The sequence below is a fragment of the Dictyostelium discoideum genome (assembly GCF_000004695.1).
Source record: "Dictyostelium discoideum AX4 chromosome 5 chromosome, whole genome shotgun sequence".
In the NCBI taxonomy this organism is placed as follows: domain Eukaryota; phylum Evosea; class Eumycetozoa; order Dictyosteliales; family Dictyosteliaceae; genus Dictyostelium; species Dictyostelium discoideum.
In genome coordinates, this window is record NC_007091.3 from 845492 (window position 1) to 863604 (window position 18113).

Below are 18113 nucleotides of genomic sequence, written 5' to 3' on the forward strand. Positions count from 1 at the left end.
TGAGATTGGTATTGAAATTGGTATTGAGATTGGAATTGGTGAGTGGGACATCAATTGTGATCCCAACATAATTAATTTTTTATTGAAATGTTTTCAATTAAATTATTAGCATACTCCCTACATTTGTAGAGACTTGACTTTCTAGATGAGTTTTTTAAAAGATATAAATTATTAAAATATAAAATTTTTAAAAATTGGGTGCATTGAGTTGGGTAAGTTATTTTATGAAATATTAAAGTTTTTGAAAAATATTTAAAAAAAAAGATGAGAAAATTAGTAATTATAAAAAGGTTATGAAAAATTTGTGTGTAAAATTTAGAAAAATTGAAAAAAAGATATAAAAAGTTGAATAATTCAAAAGAGAATGAAAATGGAAATGAAAAAAAAAAAAAAAAAAAAAAAAATTCCAAATTTAGCCAAACAAGATTTTTTGGTTTATTTTTTAATTGGTTGTAATTTTTTGATAAGAAAAGAAAAATAAGAAAATATGATGGTGATGACAACCACCTCTATGACTATTTATACATTAGAATTTTTTTTTAATAATCCGATATAAGTATAATAGGCTAAATATCTATAATAAAATAAAATAATAATAAAACATTTATATTTATAACCCCATTCATGAAGTTAAATTTTCATTTTTTTTTTATTGAAAATTGTCATAAATAAGGTAGTCCAAATCAGTTTATTGGAAAAATGGTAATACAGATGTTGTTGGTTTATAACACCATTCACAAAGTTGAATTTTCATTTTTTTTTTTTTTTTTTTTATTTTTTTTTTTATTTATTTTTTTTTATTTTTTTATTTTTTTTTATTTTTATTTTTTTTTCCACCATCCCTCTTTTTTTTCATTTCATTTGACAAAAAAAAAAAAAATTAATTATTTGCATATTGATATTTGTAGAAACTTGTTTTTAAGGAAACAACAAAAAGAAATGGAGAATACATACAAACATACAAAGGGAGTTTGAGTTTTAATATTGGTAATATTCTTTTAATTTATTAATTAAATAATAGTTTTTTATTAAATATTAATTTTTTTCAACATTTGTTCAGATTCAATTGACCAATGTATTGTGTGGCTATTTCGATGATCTGAAAATGGATTATTCATGATGCTGCTGCTGCTTCTGAATGTTGTGAACGATGTAATTACAAATTTTAAATTCAAATCAGTAATCACTTGAAAAATTACCACTACCAACAACATTAACATCAGTAACAAAATCAACAAATAATGATAACATCAACAATGACAACAATCCAATTTTAAAAAACCAAAACCAAATTCTAAACCACCAATAGCAATACTAATACCAATGCCAATGCCAATACCAATGCCAATAGCAATAGCAATAGCAATAGCAATAGCAATAGCAATAGCAATAGCAATAGCAATAGCAATAGCAATAGCAATAGCAATAGCAATAGCAATAGCAATAGCAATAGCAATAGCAATACCACCACCAATAGCAATACCACCACAACCACCATAGCCACCATAACAATACATCATTGGATTATAGTAATAGTAATAATGACAATGATAGAAATAATAGTAATAATAGTAACAATGGTAGTAATAATAATAATAATAATAATAATAATAATAATAATAATAATAATAATAATAATAATAATAATGTATCAATAGAAGAACAACCAAAAAAGAGAAGAAGATTTTATTCACCAAACATATCAAATAAAATCAATAGAATATTAGAACTAACCATTATCAAAGTGCACTTCAAAAAGATCAAGAGATATTATTTAGAATATTTAGAGAAAGAGGACCCAATATCGAGAGATTTTAGTTTGAAAATTTAAATTTGAGATTCCTATATCATAAAGAAAAGTTATGAAAAAGTTACAAAGATATTAAGAAATATGAATTAAATAAGAGTGGTAGAACTTCAATAAAGAATAAGACAAACAAATTGAAGTTCTACCAAATTTATCTTGTTTATTATCACCAATTACAATTTCAAATACTTTAAATAATAATACAAATAATACAAAAAAATACAAAAAACACAAATAATACAAATAATAATTCAATTTATAATAATACAATTAAAAATAATAATTGTACAATTAAAGATTTATCAACAATTATTAAAGGTGAAAAATCAAATGAAAATGAAATTCAAATAAACTTTTATTGGATCGTGTATCAAGTATAATATAAATAGCAATAGCAATAGCAATAGCGATAGCGATAATAATAGTAATAGTAATAGTGGGGAGAAGGAAAAGGAGATATCTTCATTCTTTAGCTCAGATGATAATGTAAATAATAGCGACTTCTCAACCAAACCAGCTCCACCAATCATTCCATTTAGTAACTCACCATCTGGTTCCCCATTTGGAGGTAATGAAATGTCACCACCAATAATTCCATTACATTCATCATCAGGATTAGTATCAAGTAGACTACCAATTAATCATCAAAGAGCTGATTCATCCGATCAATTCTCTAAATTATTGAGACAACAGGTTGGTGGTACTCAACCAAATTCAATGATACCCTGTAAATAGTATTCCACCTACTCCAGTTACTTCAAATAATAGTGGTAGTGTTGGTAAAAGTAGTAGTAGTGTACCATCATCCGACAATAACAATAATAACCAACAAGCACCACAAATGATTCCAGTCATTAATAGTCCACCACAAATGATCATTCCAACATTTTCTCATAGTCCATCACAAGGATCACCACGTGTAGCTCAAGGATCACCACGCGTTGGAACACCTAATCCAACACATCAACATCAACATCAACATCAACATCAACATAGTTATTCAAATATGGCACCATCACAATCACACACACCACCACCACCACAAAATCAACCACAACCTCACATACCACCACCACCACAACATCAACCACCACAACAAAATAATAATAATAATAATAATAATAATAATAATAATAATAATAATAATAATAATAATAATAATAATAATAATAATAATAATAATAATAATAATAATAATAATAATAAAACTACACCAACTTTATTCCAACCAACTCAAAAGAATATTGGTAGATCCGATGCTGATTTTAGTTTACTATTGAAATCTTTAATGACTCAAGGTGATATGATTGCTGCTCATCAATTTGCTTTGGATAATGAGTTATGGTTTCATTCTTTAGTTTTAGCTCATCAATTAGGTGCTGAAGTTTATGGCTGTACAATGCAAGTTCCTCATTACCAACTGGTTCACCATTAAAAACATTCTATAGTCTTTATTCTGGTAATACTCGTGATTTATTTAAAGATATTCCACGAGGTATTACTAATAATAATAGTAATAATAATAATAATAATAGTAATAATAATAATAATAAAAATAATAAAAAAATATTAATAATAATATCCATTGATCTTTAATTTTGATATTGATTGATTCAACCAAATTTAGAATGATTGGAAATAATCAAATCAATTCAACAACAATTACTAACTGCTATATGTTCCATTGAGTCTCGTTTGATAAAAGATATCAAAGATAAATATTTTTGATTAAGATATAATAAATAAAATCATTTTATCCATTTCTTTCATATATTTGATGATGTTAATGTGTTAATGCGTTAATGTGTTAATGTGTTGATATGTTAATGTGTTAATGTGTTAATGTGTTGATATGTTAATGTGTTGATGTGTTGGTGTGTTGATATGTTGATGGGTTAATGTGTTAATGTGTTGATGGTGCCGTTAGCTTGTTGGTGTTAATGTATTGATGATGTTTGGAAGACTCAGAGTCTCTCATCAGAGAGGCTGTGACCTAACAACAAAAAATTGTTTTTACACAGAATCGAACCGGCGACTTTATAAAAATTAATGTTTTTTACTCGGATGGAATCTGAGACTCATTGAGTAAAAATGGGATATAAAAAAAAAAAAAAAAAAAAAAAAAAAAACTCGTTAGGTATCAGGCATATGGGGTTGGATGGGTGGGTACGCGTCAAGATGTGGTGGTCTTTGGGTGAAGGTATGTATTATAAAATTAAAAATATTGTATAAAATAAAATTATTCGGGGCTGGGGGTGGGAACTTCTTCCGGAAGAGGTTGGGGCTAAAAGATGTTTAGACATCTCCTCCTCGGGGCGAGGGTTATACGTGAGTCCGGCTCTGCAAAGAGATCGCCCCGAGGAGGAGATGTCTAAACATCTTTTAGCCCCAACCTCTTCCGGAAGAAGTTCCCACCCCCAGCCCCGAATAATTTTATTTTATACAATATTTTTAATTTTATAATTCATACCTTCACCCAAAGACCACCACATGTTGACGCGTACCCACCCATCCAACCCCATATGCCTGATACCTAAAAATACTGAATTTAAAACAATTTATTATTATTCTGTTTTTGCTTAACATTATTTTATTTTTTTCTTTTTATTTATAATTATATATAATTCTTACCCTATAAAACATAAAATATTTATAATTTACCTTAAATAGTTACCACACCTAATAAAAATGATACATTAATTAATTAATTTTTTTTTTTTTTTTTTTTTTTTCACAACACATACCTTCACCTAAAGACCACCACATGTTGACGCATACCCACCCATCCAACCCCATATAATTGATACCTAAAAATACTGAATTAAAAATAATTATTATTCTGTTTTTGCTTAATATTATTTTATTTTTTTTCTTTTTATTTATAATTATATATATAATTCTTACCCTATAAAATATAAAATATTTATAACTTGAATTAAAGTTCACAAATGGACTACCACACCTAATACAAATGATTCCATTAATTTTTTTTTTTTTTTTTTTTTTTTTTTTTTTACAACACATACATTCACCTAAAGACCACCACATGTTGACGCATACCCACCCATCCAACCCCATATGCTTGACACCTAAAAATACTGAATTTAAAATAATTAATTATTCTGTTTTTGCTTAATATTATTTTTTTTTTTCTTTTTATTTATATTTATATATTATAATTCTTTCCCTATAAAACATAAAATATTTATAACTTGAATTAAAGTTCACCAATTGACCACCACACCCAATACAAATGATTCCATTATTTTTTTTTTTTTTTGAACATACATTTATAGACCATACTTGATACTAATTGACCCTAATACTAAATTATTTTATTATTATTTTATTTTTTCCTTTTATTTATAATCATATTCATAAAATAGTTCTTACCCTATAACATTAAATACGTACCACACCTAACACAGAATGATACATTAATTAGTTTTTTTTTTTTTTTTTTTTTTTTTTTTTAACCATACATACATTAACCTAAAGACCACCACATGTTGACGAATACCCACCCATCCAACCCCATATGATTGATTCCCTAAAAATACTGAATTTAAAATAATTCATTATTATTCTGTTTTTGCTTTTTATTCATATGATAAAATATATTTAATCTACCTACACATTAAATTAAAAATACCTACCTTGAAAGACCACTCAATGTATGAAGCACACACCTAATAAATATTAGTATTATTAATTTTTTTTTTTTTTAATTAGTTTTTTTATTAGTTTTTTTATTTTTTTATTTATATTTTTATTTTTATTCTAATTTTATATTATTTAAAAAAATAAAGAAAAAGGTGAATTAAACGTATTTTAAAATTCTATTACACTCTCTATCACAATATTTATTTGTTTACTATAAAATAAAATAAATAAAAATAAAAAAAAAAAATTGAAATATTTTTTTTTTTTCCAAATTTGAATACACAAAAAAAAAAAAAAAAAAAAAAAAAAAAAAAAAAAAAAAAAATTTAATTTAATAATTATTATTTATTTATTATTTTTTATAAAAGATATATATTTTATTGGAAACACCATTATTATATTCTTTATTGAATTCTCCAAGAAAAAAAAAAAAAAAATAAAAAAAAAAAAAATTAAATATGGTAGTAAATATATTTATTTTTAATTTTTAAAATTTGTTTTTTCAATAATTAAATAAAGTTGAGATAATTGATCAGGATCTGTGATATGAATACAATGTTGAGATCTATAATCTACAGATTTATTTTTTTGAAGATGTTTCAAAGTGTAATAGTAAACCATCTGGAGTGATTTCGCAAGATTTAATGCGAAGATTTGTTATTAAGGTGATATAATTCTTTACGTCACCATTATTGAAATGAATGATATAGAGATGGGAATTTTTGAATCTACCCTTGAAAGCTGTTTCCAAAATGTAGTGACCCTCTGATTGTTCGTGGAAATTTATTCAACCAAAAGATTATCAGTACAATTTTCAACCCAGTTTGTGATAACTCTGATGATGAATCATCCTTTGGTAGATCATAAAATAATACCAATACACGTGTTGGTCCATCAAATTTCATTAATGAATACAATTTGTATTGATGCCTATTTTAATTGGTTTAAAATTCTTACAATCAAATATTACACTTGATGAAGAGTATGATGATTCAAATGTTGAATGATTTTCAATATATTGATTATTATTATTATCATTATTATTTATATCATTATTTGAATTTGTTGTTATGGTTGTTGTTGTTGTTGTTGTTGTTGTTGTTGTTGTTGTTGTTGTTGTTGTTGTTGTTGTTGTTTTTGTTGTTGTTGTTGTTGTTGTTGTTGTTGTGTTGTGTTGAAATATTATTTATTAAATTTTTAAATTCTTTAATAAATTCATCAAGTAATTCCTTATCATCGAATTCAATAATTAATGAATATAATTGTAATTTAAAAATATTATTTAAAATTAAATTAAATATGAATTTGAATTCTTTTGATTCTTTGAAATTAATTTTATAATGTCTAATTGATGTTAATGGTGATGAAAATATATTTTCAAATAAATATTGATTAATTGAAAAAGTTTCTTAAAGTACTTCACTACCATAATCATCTCTTTCATCACCACTACTACCATCATCTTCACTATCATCAACACCAGTTGGTTTTAATGAGTAAACATTGAAATCACAATCATTAAAAAATAAATTAATTTGATTTTGAAATATTTTATTATTATTATCTGTTTTAATTTTTTTTTTGACATTATTATTTGTTTAAATTATTAAGAGTGTGTGAGTCTGAAAATAATGATTTTAAATTTTTTTTTTTTAAACATCCTTTTTTTTTAAAAAAAAAAAAAAAAAAAAAAAAAAAAAAAAAAAAAAAAATTTTCCCCAATTATTGATAATTTTTAAAATTCTAATAAGAAAATAGATACAACTTAAGAGGTAATAATATAAATTTAAATTTAAAAAATTTATTATTATATTTACATTTTATAAAATGTTATCCAACAATTGATCAACTCTTAAAATATCATAAAATGTTAATAAAACTATATTTAAAAAATTATATAATGCAAAAAAAAAATTTAAATTTTAAATGATTTAAATCCAATAAATAGTAAAGATAGGTTATCTCAAATACCATTAATTAGTGATGGCATTAAAATATTTTCAGTTCTGGATACAACATTATTTAATATACAAAATTAGATAAACATGCTAGAATAATTATTTTTATTTTTAATACTTTGGATAATTTTTAATCCAACAAGCTAATAAATAAAATCCAAATCATTTTTAATTTATTTATATATTTTTTTTTTTTTTTTTTTTTTTAATTTTTTTTTTTTTCAATTTTTTTTTTTTTTTTTCAAATTACACCATCTCTGATAGGGCAAAAAATGGAAAAATCTATTTCCAATATAAAATAAAAAAAAATAAATAAAAAAAACAAATAAAAAACTTTTTTTATGTTGAAACGGTTTGAATTATTTCCAATTAAAAAAAAAAAAGGTGAATAAAAAAGTAAATTAATAAATTATAAAAAAAACAAATAAAAATAAATAAATTATATTATTATTTATAAATTTATAAAGTAGAATGTTGATTATTGTAGCGTATTTTTGTAAAAAAAAAAAAAAAAAAAAAAAAAAAGGTAAACATTTTAAAATAAGATAAATAAATATAAGAAAAGAAATTCAATATAAGATAAACATAAAAAAAAAAAAAAAAAAAAAAAAAAAAAAAAATAAATAAATAAAAAAAAAAAAAAAAAAAAAAAAAAAATGGTTTATTTTACAACTTAAATCATTTTATGTATAGTTGAAGTGCTTTATTTTTTATTTTTATATTATAAATTCTTATCACCCCTGTTTATTTTTCAAATTTTTGATTAAAAAAATTTAAATCAAAATTAAGAATAGAGAGTACTTCAGATCTGGACCAAATACTAGGTTTTGAACCAATAAAATCTTTAAGATTTCCTTTATACTCTTTTTCATCGATTAAGAGTATACCCATAAATAATTTAGTATCACAAACACCAAATACAAATATATTACTATCATCATTAAATTCGAGTAAACCTGAAATATCTTCAATATTAACTTGACCACTAGTACCATATATTATTTTAACATTTTCATCCACTATTGGGTCAATTGTATTATACCCTTTTCTTTTAAATTCTGACACCATTTGATTTTTATCTTTCTCATTTTCACATGAAATTAATAATTGAATGATTTTCTTTTTCTTTCTCATTTTAACTATTGAATAATTTATAATATTGGTGACATCTTCAATTTCATTTTTTATTCGATTATAAGATTGAAATTTTATTTTAACTAATAGAATATAAGAATAAAAAATATTATTATTATTATTATTATTATTATTATTATTATTATTATTATTATTAGTTGGAGTGTATGGTTTTGGTTTTGATGGTGGTGGTGGTGTTGGTAGTGGTTTTGATGGTGGTGTTGATAGTGGTTTTGATGGTGGTTTTGATGGTGGTTTTGATAGTGGTAGCGTTGGTATTGATGGTGTTGGTATTGATGGTGTTGGTATTGATGGTGTTGATATTGATGGTGTTGGTATTGATGGAGTTGATAGTGGTAGCGTTGGTATTGATGGTGTTGGTATTGATGGTGTTGATGGTGATATTGGTGGCGTTAATGGTGTTGGTATTAATGGTATTGATGGTATTGATGGTATTAATGGTATTAATGGTATTAATGTTTTTGATGATGTTGGTATTGATGGAGTTGGTATTGATGGTGTTGATGGTGTTGATTGTGATATTGGTGGCGTTAATGGTGTTGATAGTGATGATGATGGCGACAAAGAAGAAGCTAATGTGGCTGTTGGTAAAGGAAATTCAAATGATTCGTTTAAAGTATTGAGATTGGTGGTAGTGGTGCGATTGAAATACTATTTTGGTTGCATCAGTTACATCTTTTCTATCTGTTATAAACGATTCATGGTTTAGTTTTATTCTTTTTGCATTCACTATATCATCTGGATTTATTAAATTGTTTTGACTTTCTTTTGACCTAAAATTTCATCCACTAAACCATTTGCTTGACAATATAATACACCATGATACTCTTCTGTATCTAAATCAATTTTAGAAACATAATTCTATTTTTTTTAGATAAAAAAATTAAAATAGTCAATAAAATAAAATTTAAATAAAATAAAAAAAAAAAAAAAGAATAATACATACAGCAACATTAATTGGGATTAATGGAGATTTTGATAATACTTTAGGCATACCAATTAATTTCAATGAGGAAAGATCTGAAAGTGAACTTTTCCATGGATCAAATGCAATCATCTTTGACTTTGTAGTTAGACCAACTACAAAAATACTAAGTGCATATGTCATTGAAATAATTAATCTATTTATTAAAATTAAATAGAGATTAGAAAAGATAAAAAAAAAAAAAAAAAAAAGGTTAATAATAAAAAAAAAAAAAAAAAATACATACTGTTCCTTATCTTGTGAACCTAAAATTACAACTGGTCTACCTTTTAATAGAGAATAAACGGCATGTCTTAACCAAACATATTTAGTTAATATTTTTTTTAAATCTCTACCATATATTAAATCTTTATTGGTTCCCCACAAATAATCTGAAAATGATTTTAATTTAAGTTTACCATTATTATCGTCACTTAATAATTCTGGTGGAGGAGTTAAACTACCAAAATTATTCCTATTATTGTTATTACTATTATTATTAATATTGTTATTGTTGTTATTATTATTATTATTATTATTATTGTTATTTAAAGAATTTGGACCAAACATATTTTGGATAATAGTGGCTAATAATAATTCATTTTCTACATTTAGACCACTAATATTATTATTATTATTATTATTATTATTATTATTATTATTATTATTATTATTATTATTATTATTATTATTATTATTATTATTATTATTATTATTATTATTATTATTATTATTATCAATATCGGGTTTGATTAGATTATCGCCACTATAATTTATTTTTGGACTGACATTGTTAACTACTATTATTCATTTGTGATGGTTTTTATTTTTATTTTTTTTTTTTATTATTTTTTTTTTTTGTATCTTATTTTAAATTAAAAAAAAAATTCACACTATCTTACCATATATTATACAATTAAAAAAACACACAAATAATTTGATAATTTTCCAGCGAAGGAAACTCAGGGTTGTGAAAAATAAAAAAAAAAAAAAATTAAAAAAAATAAAAAATGAAAATTAAAAAAAAAAAAAAAAAAAAAAAAAAAAAAAAGAATTTTACACCAATTTTAAATTTAATTATTAAATTAACTAAAATGGAAATTGAAAAGACCAAATCAATTGAATTAAGTATAGATAAATAGAGCACTCAAATACACAAAATGGTCCTAAAAAAGGAATTTTTTTTATTTTTTATTTTTTATTTTTTTTTTTATGTTGTAAATAAATTTTGAAACATTAATTAATGATGGTTATTAATTAAAAAAAAAAAAAAAAAAATTAAAATTTATAAATAAAAAAAAAGAGAGATTTTGAAAATAAAAGATAATCGGTGATTTATCTATCTTTATGGAGCGTCAATAAATAATAAATGGAATATGATCCAATAGGAGTCAATGGTCATCTCGATTTTTATTTAATGAAATGAAACTAAAAAGATTGGGTGTACACCTACATAACCACCCCAAACAAAACTTTTATTTTTTTTCCCAAATCAAAATTATTAGTTTTTTTTTTTTTTAAAAATATTTTCAAAATGGTTTATATTTTAAGTTTATGATAATGATTTACCTTTTTTAACTTTTCTTAAAATGTTTATGTTGACACAAATTTTTTTTTTTTTTTTTTTTTTATTTAGAAAATAGGCATGAGTTTGATTTTTTTTTTTTTTTTTTTTATTAATTTATTAACCCAATAGTAAACCATTTAAATCTTTTTTTTTTTAAATTTTAAATTTTAAATTTTTTTATTTTTATTTTTTTTTTGATTTTCATCATTTTTGTAGTCTCAGTATATATAATCTTGCTTCAATCTCAATTTTTCCCTTTTAAGATATCTTTTATTGAAAAATTACAACTTTGTTTTTTTTTTTTTTTTTTTTTAAATTCCATTTTTTTTATTTTTTTTTAATTTTTTTTTTTTTTTTTTAAATTAATTAATTAATCCTAAACATTAACAAAAAAAAAAAAAAAAAAAAAAATTTAAAAAAAAAAAAATAAATAAAATTAAATTTTTTTTTTTTTTTTTTTATTTTTTAATTTTTATTTTTAATTTTTTTTTTATATGTACATATATGTTTTTAAACAACCCTTAAAATTTTAATTCATTAATGATGGCACATAGAAATATTGCACCTAAATTTTCATCATTAAAATTAGTATCATTGAATCATTTATCAGATCATTTTAAACAGGATGTAAATAATAATAATAATAATAGTGGATCATCAAATAATAATAATAATATTCAATCATATGACCAAGAATCAAATATACACCAACCTCTTTTATTAAAATTAAAATTTCGGGATAATGAAGAATTCAATTATACAATTAAAGTAACCACTGGTGAAACGGTTCAAACTACAAAGAAATTAATATCAGATAAACTTTCAATTAAACAATCTTTTATTTCATTTTATTTAGAAGGTAAACAAATGATTGATCCACTATCATATAATGATTTTCATCAAATTAAAAATCAAAAACTAGATTCAATTGATATAGATATATTGGTAAATATTCTATTAAATATATATATATTTAAATAAATACATTCACATACTATAATAAATATTCATTAACATTCTCTTTCATTTCGAAAATTAAAAAATTAAAAAAAAAAAAGATAATTGGTGAATTTAATAGAGATGATGTTTTGAAGTACATTCGTGAGGAAAATGAAGGAATGGACTCCATTACTACATCAATGTCAAATACTTCTATTTCTTATACTTCTGGTACAACTTTGACAACACCTTCAACATTAACTAATAATAATAATAACAATAGTAACAATAACAATAATAATAATAATAATAATACTACTACTACATGTAATAATAATAATAGTAATAATAATAATAATAATAATAATAATAATAATAATAATAAAAAAAATGAAGAATCTGTCGTAACAAATAGTTGTTCTGCACCATCATCTGTTAATTCAATGTCACCAATATTAAATAGTGCAAGCTCATCATCTGATATAAGTCTTGGAGGAAGAGTTAATGGTACCAATAGTAAACCAATTATATCATTAAGAAGACATAGTGTTAATGTTCACGTTGAACAGGAGGAATCTTCACCATCTTCACAACCACAAACTGTAAATAGTAGTCCTTCATCACCATATAGTACTCGTAAAATTGTAATAAATGGTGGTGGTTCTCCCAATACTAATAGTGGTAATAACAATAATAATCCATCACCAAGTAAGCAACAACCGCCACATTCATTTTCATTAATTCCACCAATTTGTGAAGAGACCTTTGAATCTAACAATAACAACAACAACAACAACAACAACAACAACAACAACAACAACAACAACAACAACAACAACAACAACAACAACAACAACAATAGTAATAATAATAATATAGCATCAATTTCACCTTTGTCATCATCTCCAAATGTATCATCTTTAACACCTTTATCATCATCACCGAATGTATCAACTTCATCTTCTTTTTCATCACCAAAACAACCATTATCTCCAAAGAGTAATAATAATAATAATAATAATAATAATAATAATAATAATAATAATAATAATAATAATAATAATAATAATAATAATAATAATAATAATAATAATAACACTAATAATGTAAATAGTAATCATATAAGTAACAGCAATAGTAACAGTAGTGGTAGCTTGTCAATAAGCCATCATAAAAAGACTCATTTAAGAATAAATTCAATAACAGCTGATTTAAGTATGACAAGGGAAAGAGATTCAAGTTTTTCAAGTAACCACAATGTAAACAACAATAACAACAACAACAACAACAACAACAACAACAACAACAACAACAACAACAACAACAACAACAATAACAATCCTTCAAATGTAAATAGCAGTAACACTACAAATAATTTATTGTCTCCTACAACATTCAGTAGATTAGAAATTTATGATATCTCAAACCATAATAATAATAATGATAATAATAATAATAATACAGGTCATATTTTAATTAATACCAATAATAATTGCAATGAAACCATTAATAATGGAGTAATAAATTAAAACAACATTAAAAAAAAAAAACCTAAAACTAAAACTAAAAATTAAAAAATCTATTTTTTCATATAAAAAACAATGAATTATATTCGGGATTGAATCAAACAATAAATTATATTGGGGATTTCCCATAAAGATTTCTTAAAAATCTAAAATTAATTTTTTTTTTTTTTATTTAATTTAATTTATTTTTTATTTTTTTATTTTTTTTTTTTATTTTTTATTTTTTTTTTTTTAATTTTATTTTTTATGAAAATTGCACCATCCTTTCCTTTTTTATCCTCGAACATTATTTTAATTTAATAATATAATTTACAACATAAAAAAAAAAAAAAAAAAAAAAAAAAAAAAAAAAAACCCCGTAATATTATTTTTTTTTTAGACCACATATTTCAAAATAATAGACCTAATTTTTTATTATAAAATAAAATAAAATAAAAAAAAACAAAAACAGAAATTAAAATAAAAAATAAAATAAAATAAAAAATTAAATTAAATAAAAAATCAAAAAAAAAAAAAAAAAAAAAAAAAAAAAATGGAACATACAAATAATTTAAATAAAGTCAATGATAACATCAAACACAATGAAGATAATAAAAAAAAAGATTATGTTAATAATGAAAAAACAAAAGAAATAAACCCACACTCAATTATTCACACAAATACAAATACAAATACAAGCATACATACAAATACAAATACAAATACAAATACAAATACAAATACAAATACAAATACAAATACAAATACAAATACAAATACAAATACAAGCATTCATACAAATACAAATACAAATATACATACAAATACAACGACAACTGAAAAATTAAATAATCGTCATAGTAATCATTATAGTGGTAATTTTATAATTGCACAATATCATATAATTGAAAGATATTTAAAGAATTTTGTACATGATGGTGTTGAGAGATGGAATTTAAAGATTCAACAAATTAGAGATATTATAAAAGAACTATATAAGAATCCAATTGATTTGGATTTCGGAGATCTTAATATTAGTATGGATGAAGAATCATTGTATTCAAATTCATCCTCTGATAAATTATTAAACACTTATTCAATTGAAGAATTGGAATCCTATTTCGATAAATTTGGTATAAAACAACAATTATCATCAAGAGGTTATAATCATCCAAAAATAATTGTAGATTTCACTGACCCATTCGTACATAGACTCGAAGTTACTGATTCAATATCAACAACAACAACCACAACTACTACTATAAACTCACCAAATAGTAATAGTAATACAGATCATATTTTAATTGATATATTTATAAGAAGAAAAGAATTTTATATTTATGAATTATTAGAGGAGAAGAAAAAACATGATAATAGTAGTGATAGAAATATTGGACCACCTTCAAATGTTGATCAAAGATATGTACCAAATTTTAAGATGATGAATGGTACTAAATTATTTGAATGGGTAGATTTACATCCAACTGAACCAGTTTTAAAACAAATTGATTATCCAATTAAATCAACAGTTATCGAATGGTTATGTTTACAAGATCCAAGTAAACCATTCTCTGAAACTAGACCACCTTTACCTGGTCAACAACATTCAGGTTTGGGTGTAACAAAACAAATTAATAATCTATTAGTACATTTAGCAACTATTCAAAATAGGGATTGCCTATTAAATAAACCATTTAGATTTTATAATGCTTTCTTTTATCAAACAAGAGTAAATAATAATATAAATAATATAAATAATATAAATATATATATTTTTTTATAATCTTTTTTCTAAAATTTTTTTTTTTTTTTTTTTTTTTATTTTTTAAAAATACTATTAATAGGAATACTTTTATATTGATCCAGGAGTTCAAGCAATATTTTTAAGTTTATTAAATGATATTGAAGAATCAATTAGTAAATTTGGATTAGCACCAATTTCATGGGCATTCGAGTTTGGTTGTGTTAAAGAGAAAGCAACTGGAAACACTGTTAAATGGGAATTCCATAAACAAATTAAACCAATCTCACCGAGAATGAAAAATTATTTTAAAAGTAAACTTTATATTAAATCAGTTCAAGATAATATGAGACCTATGGGTACTTTTTATATTGATTGGTCTGGTCATCCATCATTATCTCATTTTGTATAAATTTATAAATTAATTATTTATCATCATTTCCCTCCCCTCCTCTTCCTTTCCCCCTCCCCAAAAAAAAAAAAAAAAAAAAAAAAAAATCTTCCAAATCGAACAAAAAAAAAAAAAAAAAAAAAATATTAATAGATAAATAAATAATAATTAACTTTTAAATATATAATATATATTATTTTTTAAAAATAAAAATAAAAAAAAAATCAAACGTTTTATTTTTTTTTATTTTTATTTTTAAATCAAAGGGTGATAATTATTTTTAAATTTTAAAATTTTTTTTTTTTTATTTTTTTTGTGAGATTTGGAAGATATTTTTTTTTTTTTTTTTTTCCCAACAACAATAATGTTTAATTTTTTTTTTTTTTTTCTTCAATTTAAATTTTTAATTTTTTTATTTTTATTTTTTTTATTTTCACTTTCATTCTCCTATATGTATTTATAATAGATAAAGATAATATTTTTAATTAATTAGCTTTGTAAAAAAAAAAAAAAAATAAAAAAAATAAAAATAAAAAAAATGTCAACACCAATGGAAATTAAAGAAAAAGAAGATAGAGGAGAATATTTATTTTTTAAAGTTTTTAGAAATAAAGTTATAAGAACAGTTATATTCAAATTTATAGAAGGTACAGGATGGAAATATTCAAATATTTTATCAGCATTATGGATGATGAATAATAAACATTTTGAATTATTTAAAGATAAATTAAGAACTCATAGTGATATTGATTATTCAATAGATTCATATATTAAAGTTGTGGAAATGATTGAAGATATGGATATTTTCTTATTGTTTATGCAAGATGTAATCAAAAGGATTACAATAGCATCATTAGCATTTAAAGAGAAAGAAAAGTTGGTACCATTCATTGATTATTTAGCAAGTTTTGGTAAATTGGAATTCATTAAATACATTGAAACTCATTATGGAGATAATAAAAAAGTTATATATACAGAGAGTCCAATTGATTGCGCATGTTTATCAGGTTCACTTGAATGTTTAAAATATTTAGAAGAGAAATATACCAAATGTACAACCAAAGCATTGGATAATGCTTCAAAGAATGGTCATTTAGAAATGGTTAAATATCTATTGGAAAATAGAACCGAAGGTGGTGAGCATGCTCTATCATTGGCAATTGAAAATGGTCATTTAGAGGTGGTCAGATATTTAACTGCCCACGATAGCACCTTAAAAACTACTGAACAAAGTTGGAATAAAGCCGCAGAGAATGGTCTTTTGGAAATGTGTAAATATTTACATGAGAATAGAAAAGAGGGATTCACAGTATTCGCCGTTGATAAAGCAGCCCAAAAAGGTCATTTACAAGTGGTTAAATTCTTATTGGAGAATAGAGACGAGGGTTGCACTGCCACCGCATTAAGTTTGGCCGCAAAGTATAATCATGAAGAGATTTGTAAATATCTAATAGACGTAAATGCACCAATCAATAGTAACAGTATTTGTAATGCTGCTTTGGCTGGTAATACAAATTTGGTTAATTATATTCATTCTAAAACAAGTTATCGTGTCTCTGCAAATGCATTCAGTTATGTTTGTCTTAATGGTGATTTTGAAATGGTCAAATGTTTATCTCAATTGGATACTCCAATGACTTGTTCTGCCTATGAAAAAGCTGCTCAAAATGGTCATTTCAAAATCGTTGAATTCCTTCATTTCTCTCGTCCAAAAGATGTCTCTTCACCTCAAGCTGCAAATTTAGCTGCTCAATTCAATCACTATCAAACCCTTTGTTTCCTTATAAAATATCGTCCTGAATCCAATCTTCATACCGCTTTAAAAGCCGCAACTGATAATAAAAATGAAAAAATTATAAAATTCTTAAATAATGCAATTGCTGATCCAAAATCATTACAATCAATGGTTATTTAATAAAAAAATAAAATAAATAAAAATAGAAATAATTTAAGTTATAACCCACTATTTTGGGAACTGGAATTTAAAAATATTATTTTTTTTTTTTTTTTTTAAAAAATTTCACTTTTTTTTCTTTTTTCAGAACACTTTAGTTTTGTGATCACAAAAACATTCAATTTTTTTTTTTCTTCTTTCAAGTAAATATATATAAATAATAATTTCATAAATGTAAAAAAAAAAAAAACAATTTCTTTTTTTTATTAAAAGATAGAAAAAAAAGATTTAAAATAAAATTATAAAAAAAAAAAGAAATTTCTTTATTAATTTTCTTTTCTTTTCTTTTATAAAAGGAATGATATAGATTATAATAAAGATTTATATAATTTAGAAGAATTATTAAGAAAAACTAAAAGTGAAGATGATGATGATGATAATGATGATAATTTTGATGAAGAAATAAATAATTCAAAGATATGTAATGAAATTAAAAGATTATTATCAAAAAAAGAAGGTTCAAAATTAA

The 18113-nt window shown here is 22.6% G+C and overlaps 7 protein-coding genes across 7 annotated transcripts; 4 read left to right on the forward strand and 3 right to left on the reverse strand.

Annotated features, from left to right (window-relative positions):
- Window positions 1-1250: 1250 nt before the first annotated feature.
- On the reverse strand, window positions 1251-1517 carry DDB_G0287921 (hypothetical protein; the record flags this gene model as incomplete). The annotated part of the gene is made up of 1 exon (XM_631892.1): window positions 1251-1517. One exon carries the CDS (start codon window positions 1515-1517, stop codon window positions 1251-1253), a length of 267 nt encoding a protein of 88 aa, XP_636984.1.
- An 866-nt stretch (window positions 1518-2383) lies between these two features.
- Window positions 2384-3242, forward strand: DDB_G0287923 (hypothetical protein; the record flags this gene model as incomplete). Its single annotated transcript, XM_631893.1, has 2 exons — window positions 2384-2507; window positions 2560-3242. 2 exons carry the CDS (start codon window positions 2384-2386, stop codon window positions 3240-3242), a joined length of 807 nt encoding a protein of 268 aa, XP_636985.1.
- Window positions 3243-6198: 2956 nt separating this feature from the next.
- DDB_G0287941 (hypothetical protein) lies at window positions 6199-6508 on the reverse strand (the record flags this gene model as incomplete). The annotated part of the gene is made up of 2 exons (XM_631881.1): window positions 6199-6400; window positions 6441-6508. 2 exons carry the CDS (start codon window positions 6506-6508, stop codon window positions 6199-6201), a joined length of 270 nt encoding a protein of 89 aa, XP_636973.1.
- A 371-nt stretch (window positions 6509-6879) lies between these two features.
- On the reverse strand, window positions 6880-10452 carry DDB_G0287943 (hypothetical protein; the record flags this gene model as incomplete). The annotated part of the gene is made up of 6 exons (XM_631882.1): window positions 6880-7034; window positions 8250-9234; window positions 9346-9444; window positions 9530-9704; window positions 9795-10313; window positions 10442-10452. 6 exons carry the CDS (start codon window positions 10450-10452, stop codon window positions 6880-6882), a joined length of 1944 nt encoding a protein of 647 aa, XP_636974.1.
- A 1202-nt stretch (window positions 10453-11654) lies between these two features.
- On the forward strand, window positions 11655-13582 carry DG1037 (ubiquitin domain-containing protein; the record flags this gene model as incomplete). Its single annotated transcript, XM_631883.1, has 2 exons — window positions 11655-12059; window positions 12173-13582. 2 exons carry the CDS (start codon window positions 11655-11657, stop codon window positions 13580-13582), a joined length of 1815 nt encoding a protein of 604 aa, XP_636975.1.
- Window positions 13583-14111: 529 nt separating this feature from the next.
- Window positions 14112-15711, forward strand: DDB_G0287927 (hypothetical protein; the record flags this gene model as incomplete). Its single annotated transcript, XM_631884.1, has 2 exons — window positions 14112-15287; window positions 15403-15711. The coding sequence occupies 2 exons, from the start codon at window positions 14112-14114 to the stop codon at window positions 15709-15711; spliced, it is 1485 nt and encodes a 494-aa protein (XP_636976.1).
- Window positions 15712-16228: 517 nt separating this feature from the next.
- DDB_G0287929 (hypothetical protein) lies at window positions 16229-17605 on the forward strand (the record flags this gene model as incomplete). Its single annotated transcript, XM_631885.1, has 1 exon — window positions 16229-17605. The coding sequence occupies one exon, from the start codon at window positions 16229-16231 to the stop codon at window positions 17603-17605; it is 1377 nt and encodes a 458-aa protein (XP_636977.1).
- Between the last annotated feature and the right edge of the window lie 508 nt (window positions 17606-18113).